Source organism: Arachis duranensis, chromosome 9 (genome assembly GCF_000817695.3).
Source record: "Arachis duranensis cultivar V14167 chromosome 9, aradu.V14167.gnm2.J7QH, whole genome shotgun sequence".
NCBI lineage: Eukaryota > Viridiplantae > Streptophyta > Magnoliopsida > Fabales > Fabaceae > Arachis > Arachis duranensis.
Window position 1 is genome coordinate 95,653,198 of NC_029780.3, and position 8,068 is coordinate 95,661,265.

An 8,068-nucleotide genomic window follows, 5' to 3' on the forward strand; every position below is an offset into this window, starting at 1 on the left:
TAGTAGAAGATTAATCTGAAGTTCTATCTTTGTTGAATTTTCCAAGATTAATTAGTAATAGGTTGTTGTTCCACTTGGTTATCCTTCATTGAATAAAGGAAAGTCAAGTTGAGAGCCAACTTCTATTCACAAGAAAATAATCCTTTCCCTTGGGAAGGGTTAGTGTTAGTAACTAGAAAGCTGGCCAACAACTTCCAATTACCAATTAACTCTTAAGTATTCCAACTCAAAGATCTCAAATATTAATCAACTCCAAAATCAAGTTGGGAGCCTACTCCATTGATATGGATGCCAAATTCGTATTCATGTGAAGGGAGTAGAAAGAAGACATGGCAATTAAACTCAATTGAAAATAATCAAGAAATAATGGAATCAAATAGGAAATAAAAGAGTAAGGAAATATAAAACAAACTAGAATGATAAAAACTTCACGGAGGTAGTAACTCTTTATAATATCCAACTCAAAAGCATAAAACTAGGAATCCTCAAACCTAGATAGAGGAGAGAGCTTCTCTCTAGAAACTACATCTAAAACCTAAAATTATGAAAAGTGAGAAGTGAATGATGAATTCCTGGATTCCCCCACTCTGTAGCCTCTGATATGTATTTTCTTGGCCGAAAACTGGGTCAAAAATAGCCCAGAAATCTGATACGTCCAGCACGTGCGCATGTCACGCGTACGCATCGTCCACGCGTACGCGTGGATTCACTACAAGAAAAATACCCATTCAGCAACACTTTTTTTAAGCTACATTTAAAAAGCGTAGCCTATTCATAGAATAGGCTACGCTTTTCTCTGTATTGCCTTTTTATATGAGAAAAGGATACACAATTGTGGCATCATTTAAAAAGTGTAGCCTTAGGTATTTTAGAAATCACTTATAAAGCGTAGCCTTATCTAAATATCTATAAATACACTTTTCTCATCAAAGGGAACGCTTTTAAAGAGTAGCTTATTTATTCTATTTCGGGTGCGCTTTTAAAATGTCTCCTGATGATATGAGAATCCTCAATAAACACTTAGTAAAAAATTTTGTTGGCCCTCCCCCTCACTCACGCAGCAATGCAGCACACACTCTCATCCTCACTCAACATACACAAACACGAAAGAGAGAAGAAATCAGAGAGGAGAAGGGAAGGAAGGAAAGAGAGGACGACGCCGTCTAGGGCTCCACCACCGTCGCCGTCATCGTCGAGCGCCAGTGAGAGAGAGAGCTCGAGGATGAGAGGAAACGCGATGGAGGAGAGAAAAAGGAGGTGCTTCGTCGCCGCTGAAGCTCCACCACCACTGCTAGGGCTTGTTTAAGTTGCCGTTCTACCACCGTCGGGCTTCTGTGCCCCCGCTGAGGAGCTCGAAGGGAGGAAGGAGGGATGTATCGCCGCCTTCGTGCTCTGTCGCAGCGCTGCCGTTGATTGGAGCTCGCCGCTGAGCTGCTGCACCGTCTCCAAGCCGTTACGTCACCGCTCATCTCTTCACTGTCACTGCTCAACACCATCGTCGTATCCTCTGTCACCAGGTAAGTATTCTCTATTCTGTATCCTCTCTTTCTTGCTCATTCTCTAACTCGCTCTCACTTTGTAGTTCGAAGGTGTGTATGATTTTGATAGTGATGATGAACTGCAATGGCTAATTGAGATACAGAAGGTATGTATCAATTTTCAATTGGTTCTGTGAATTTTTTGGGGTTTTGGGTTCTAATTTTAGGTTTTCTAATTTTGGGGGTTTCACCTTCTGATTCTCAATTTGTTATGATTCCTTTCTGTGTTTGGCATAAACGAAAACAATAGGTGCTGGAAATTTCATACGTGCGTGCTAAACTAGGGAAATCATTCTGTAGGAAAGTGTCGAGCTGCAGGAGTTTTCATTGGGTTCATGCCCTCCTAGTATGGGTCTTCAAGGGATGCGTTGGTCAACTATTATTGATCAGGTTTTACTTCCTTCACATTTCAATATTATAACCTGAAAAATAGTAGTTTTAGATATTTTATTAAGAATATTTGACATGATTATGTTTTAATTCATGATATCCCTATATCATGAATTATTTTTCCACATGGTTTGAGCTAAAGTTGTTCCTGTGAAATCACATGAATGAATTTTTATCCTAAATCTTGATGGTTCTAAGTAAATGAATTGCTCAAGTTTCCAACTGCACTTTGCCAGCTTCAATGAGTAATCAACATTATGTTCCATTTTAGTTTTCTTTTGCACCATCTTTTAAGTGATCCATCTCTACTAGTCCTAGAAGCTGTGCATTCTTTTATACATTGAGAGGGGTTTGTTCTTGTTTGAGATTCAATGTGTTGAATCTGAGGTATATGCACACGATTGACATATTTTTTTATGTACTTGGAATTAATCAAAATCCTCTTGAACTTGTTGCAGTATTCAGGTGGTTGCACGAAATGGCTAAAATCCACATCGCCATCATCTTATTGGGGCTCTGCCTAGTATGCAATTCGGCAGGTTTTGATTCAGACACAAATAAAATGAGCATTTTCTTGGTATTTCACAGTGAGTCCTAAAACTGGGTTTAGATTGGGACACAAATGAAATGAGTATTTTGATGTTTGCTAAGCTTGCAAAGCCATTGATCGGAACTGTTGGGATTGTGATTAATAGTCTTCATATCAAGGTTGATGTGTGTAAAAGCAATGTCCACATTTTGAATTTTGAAGAAGCAAATTTAGAGAAAAAGAAAACATGTGGATATCTTATCTTTACTTCTGGGGCTATGAACTATTGAACTGATTTTCATGCATTAATTAAAAACATGGTTTGGTACTTCATCTTTTTGTTATTAAAATTCATATTCATTTTGCAGCTTCTATTTACACCAATCCTGGATGGAAAAGCACTTTTGTATTCATTTGTATCCTGAATGGCCTGGTGTTTCTTCTTGGCTGGTATGTTTCTACTACGTTTGATTTAATATAATTGTTGTAAGAAAAATAATAAAATTTGAGTTGTGCTATTTTCCATAAAAGACTTCTGTTTGCGGTGCTTTTGTAGAAAGAATATGAACTTCGGTTTTGATGCAACTCTTAGAAATTGTAATGCATTATGGATTATGAAGCTGATTCTATGTAAATGGATATCAGCTTGATGCCTTTCTTGTAATCATGCTTATTTTGAATTTAAATTTTTGGAGGGAAAGCTTTTTGTGAGAGCCATTCAAGAGCTATGGCAGTGGTGGTCGCGGTTATTGCGCGTGGTGGTGGATACAGAGGAGGAAGAGGCGGTGGTGATGGTGCTTGCTACAGCTGCGGTGGTAGGTACAACGGCGGAGGCGGTGGTGGAAGCTATAACAACTGTGGGTATTCTGGGCTTTTGCAAGGGACTGCCCAACAAGCTCTCGCTGAAAAATGTAAGTATACAGCTTTAATTTCTCTGATCATTATGTTGTGTTTGAAAAATAGTGGTTTTGCAGAATCTTGTGTCTTTCAAGTAGGATTGATTGAAAATTTTTGGTACCTTTTTGGTTAAGAAATGATGTTAAAACTGAATTTTTGGTTAATTGTAATGATTTTAAAACTGAATTTTAAGATTGAGAAAGTGACTCGTAGAGCACAGGAGCAATTTCAGATGGTTTTAGAGGAGAAAAGCAGGTTATCTCTCTTTGTTTTTATCTTTATTTTCTTATTATTTATGTTTTATTTTCTGTCTTTAATCTTTTTGTTACTTTGAATATATTGGGTACTGGATTAGAGTAGCCATAAATAAGAAGAAAATAACATGAAGCTAGGATAAAAGATAAGATGCACAATAATTTCTGTACGTGTGTTATTCCCAAACATAATATGAAAATTGCACGGAGTATTAGAGACATATTCTCCTGTGTCCCGATCAAATTCTTTATTGCCTCTAACAAGAATTTCCAGGGTAGGGATCTTCTTGAACCACATTTCATGAGATGTGTAGTTTAATGCAGTTATTGTGCCCCAAGGGGAAATTTTCCACCGTTTTTAAACAGATGAACAAACTTTCGAATATCTTATTAAATTTTTCGGTTAACTTAGAAAGGCATAGAAGGCTCATTTACAGATTCCTGTTTCTTGTTGATCTTTCAGATTTGCATTCGATGTTGATCTTGATGCTCCAAAAGTTAGAATTCCTCTCAGATCTCGTGGTTCAACCAGATGTGATAGTCATTTTCTTTTGGACTTTGGTCAATTTACACTACACACTGCGGTATGCTGCTTGAGCTGTGGGGAATTGAGTTGCACTTTTAAGCTGTGGGGAATTGAGTTGCACTTTTGTTGTTTGGCCTTTTTATTGACAACGTTGTTTGGCCTTCTCTTGTATGATTTGGTGTGTTTACAGGAAAGCCAGTCTGATGAGCAGAGGCATAATCTTTATTCTCGATTTTACATACCAGGACGTGATTTTGCTGTACTACAGTAATGATCTGCATCGCATTTTTGTTGAGCATAATTTGTCCTTATCCTGTTTGTGCCTCTGGTTTTCTGAAGATTAAAGTGCCTCATCCAAGTTACCCATCAACATGTATATCCATTCAAGTGCCAAATCTTTGATGGTAGAATCCTAGTTTCGAAGGTACTTCTGCAAACCTTTTAAAAATGTTTCCGTTAGCGATTATATTTGAGGTAATAACTTTTTTCAGTTATATATCTTCCCTCCTTGCTACTTTGCTAGTAATTATACACCAATCAGAATTTTTGTAGTGAACAATAGTCATACTAAAATAATAACTTCCTAAAAGTTTATGGTATGAATGGGTTATGAATTTCATTCCCCAATGCTGTTTTCTTTGATGGTAGTTGTAGTAGTAGTAGTAGCAACTAGCAAGAGTAGGGTTAGCTTAGGTTGGTGTCATTCTGTTTAGGTTCCCATCGTGGCCCAATAATTTAGAGGAGGCGGGTTTCTTGTGCTTGTTTATATAAAATAGAAAGCAGACTACCAACGCAATAATCTCTTATGAACAATTAATTTATATTTTATATTTGAATTTTTGCCTTGTTAAATAATTATTTTGATTTTTTATTTTTATAATTGCGAATGTCATTATAAATATTTTTTAATTATTTTTCTATATAATTATGCAGGATAATATTGAGGATGATAATGAAGATTAATCTGTTTATGATTGTGGTTTATTGGCTAAGATGGAGTAGTGTTCGGAATGAATATATGTATCGTTGACTAATAATTTTTATTAGAAGATATTTATGTAGGATATAATATTTTAATTTAGTTTTTCGTAGAGTATTAGTAGTAAATTCTAAGTGATCTCATGCTTATTTTGATAAAGCTATGCTTAATTTAGTGTGAGATGTATGAATATTCAAAATTAACTTCTATTCTAGTATTTTTGGATCATTGTAAATATATATTGTTTGCAGATAATTTGTTATTTAGAGAAATTATTTAGTATAATTATATATTTATTTTTATTTTGTAATATTCAACTCATTTAAATAAAAATGCAGAATTATTAGCTATAGTGTGCAAAAAAAAAAACAAGATCTAAGGCTACACTTATTTACAGTAGCTATAGTATATAAAAAAAAAAGAGGGACCTAAGGCTACGCTTATAAAAAGTAGCTATAAAATACAATGTGGCTACGCTTTACGAGTGATGCAGTAGCGTTGAAAAGCGTAGCCTATTCTAGAAAAATGAGAGTTGAAAAGCGTAGCCTTTGGTCCTGGATAGCATCACTTGAAAAGTGTAGCCTATTCCCAAACGTCAAAAGCGTAGCCCTTGGTGCAGAAAAGCGTAGCCTTTGAGAATAGGCAACGGCCGAATAGGAATCACTCCAAAAAGTGTAGCCGTAGCCCAAAAAGCGTAGCCGTAGCCTAAGGCATCATTTTTTTTCACTTTTGGCTACACTTTTCAAGTGTACCTGAATGGGTGTTTTTCTTGTAGTGATTGAACTTTCGCCAGGTCACACGTACGCGTGATCCACGCGTGTGCGTCGCTCAACAGCCAGGCAACCATGGCAAATTATATATCGTTGCAAAGCTCCGGATGTTATCTTTCCAACGCAACTAAAATTGTCTCATTTGGACTTCTGTAGCTCAGGTTATGACTGATTGAATGCGAAGAGGTCAGGCTGACAGCATTAGCAATTTCTTCAATTTCTAGTATTCCTTCCACTTTTGCATGCTTCCTTTCTATCCTCTAAGCCATTCCTGTCCTATAAATCCTGAAATCACTTAACACACATATCAAGGCATCGAATGGTAATAAGAGAGGATTAAAAATAGCTGAATTAAGACCAAAGAAATATGTTTTCAATCATAGCACAAAATCAGGAAGGGAAAATGTAAAACATGCGAATTCTATGAATAAGTGTGAGAATAGTGGATAAAATCCACTCTATTAGGCACAAGATGTACCACGAAATAGTGGTGCATTAGATATCAACCTTAATGATTCTCTTTATCTGCTTTGTGGGCGGCTTGACGCTTGTAGAAGGTTATGCCTTAGCTAAGGTTCTTTTAATGCCTTGCCTTACCGGTGTCTTGTCAGTAGCCTTCCCCTTTTCTTTCTTGGTACCCATCCTAAGGAAGAAAGAAAGAGGACAAAAGTTAAATATAGAGAGCTAGAACCAGAAGGAAGAAATTCTAAGTGAAAATAAATGCATAGGGAAATAAACAATGTCGTGAGTGCATGGTAGCTACAGCATGCAGGTAAGACATCAATGAAGATCATAAAAGCATATCATACAACTAGATGCAGGAGGGATAATGACATGCAAGTAAGAGGCATGAGAAGTATAGCTCAAGCATAAAGTTCAATAAGAAGTAGCACATGGAAGAAAATAATGAGCATTGGTATGATGACAATTGTGAATGATATACTCAATACAAGTGGATGGCAAGAGTTGTGAAAAAGAGGCATTAAAGTAGGAAGAATATGATAGAAAAGAGCTTAAAATTCCATGTTAGCTTTTTCCCAAACACTTGGCGTTCAAGTCAAAATAGGAATAAAAATAAGTAATCCAATTGTATATGAGATCCATAAGAAAATATCAATTGTCAAATTACTCCTCATAATACCCACAAATTCAAAGACAATAAAATGAATACCCAAATAAAGCTCCAACATCAACATAAAAATGCATGAGAAAAGCATGAAAAAGAAATCATAAAGAATGAAACTAAAAGAAGATTGAGAAGAAAAGTCAACGAAAATTAAATGCAATGAATGAAAGAGGAATGGAAGAGTGGAGGAGAGAGAGAGAAGGAACCTTGGGAAGAAGATGGAGAGAGAAAGAGGAAGGGGTGGAAAGTAAGAAGTAAGAAAAGTGAAAGGAGTAAGAAGAAAGGAGAAAGAATTAGGAAAGGAGGAGAATTAGGATTGAAGGGGGGAGGAATTAAAATCTGGCGACGCACTATGCTAAGTGAGGCTGCACAAGCGACGCGCGTGCGGTATGTGTGCATTGCGCAAAAAGGAAGGACGCGTAAGCGTCAAGCGCGCGGACGCGTGCCACAGGTTGCGCCATTGGTGCGAGTCCAGCCCCGTGCAGGCACAACTCTCTGGCCATTCTGGGTTGGGGGCCAAAGAGGCGAACGATGCGTGCGCGGTGTGCACGCGCACGCGTGGATGGCTGATGAGCGGATAATTTGTATACTTTTTGGCATTGTTTTTAGTATGTTTTTGTTATGATCTAGTTAGTTTTTAGTATATTTTTATTAGTTTTTGGTTAAAATTCAATTTTCTGGACTTTACTATGAGTTTGTGTGTTTTTCTGTGATTTCAGGTATTTTCTGACTGAAATTGAGGGACCTGAGCAAAAATCTGATTCAGAGACCAAAAAGGACTGCAGATGCTGTTGGATTCTGACCTCCCTGCACTCTAAGTGGATTTTCTGGAGCTACAGAAGCCCAATTGGCGCGCTCTCAACGGCGTTGGAAAGTAGACATCCTGGGCTTTTCAGCAATATATGATAGTCCATACTTTGCCCAAGAGTTGATGGCCCAAACCGGCGTTCAAAGTCACCTCAAGAAATCCCAGCGTTAAACGCTGGAACTGGCACCCAAATGGGAGTTAAACGCCCAAACTGGCACTAAAGCTGGCGTTTAACTCCAAGAAGAGTCTCT

The 8,068-nt window shown here is 37.3% G+C and overlaps 1 protein-coding gene across 7 annotated transcripts; it reads left to right on the forward strand.

The window, feature by feature from the left end:
- Positions 1–1,020: 1,020 nt before the first annotated feature.
- On the forward strand, positions 1,021–4,558 carry LOC107466264 (uncharacterized). Of its 7 annotated transcripts, none has more exons than XM_052254557.1 (9): positions 1,021–1,517; positions 1,583–1,645; positions 1,789–1,928; positions 2,387–2,515; positions 2,826–2,907; positions 3,153–3,368; positions 3,548–3,609; positions 4,072–4,192; positions 4,325–4,558. In XM_052254557.1, the coding sequence occupies exons 5-9, from the start codon at positions 2,848–2,850 to the stop codon at positions 4,403–4,405; spliced, it is 540 nt and encodes a 179-aa protein (XP_052110517.1). In that variant the 5' UTR covers positions 1,021–1,517; positions 1,583–1,645; positions 1,789–1,928; positions 2,387–2,515; positions 2,826–2,847; the 3' UTR covers positions 4,406–4,558. The 7 variants fall into 7 exon arrangements, with proteins under 7 accessions (XP_052110517.1, XP_052110519.1, XP_052110518.1 ...); XM_052254559.1 differs by having other exon boundaries at positions 3,159–3,368; XM_052254558.1 differs by having other exon boundaries at positions 2,387–2,505.
- Positions 4,559–8,068: the final 3,510 nt, after the last annotated feature.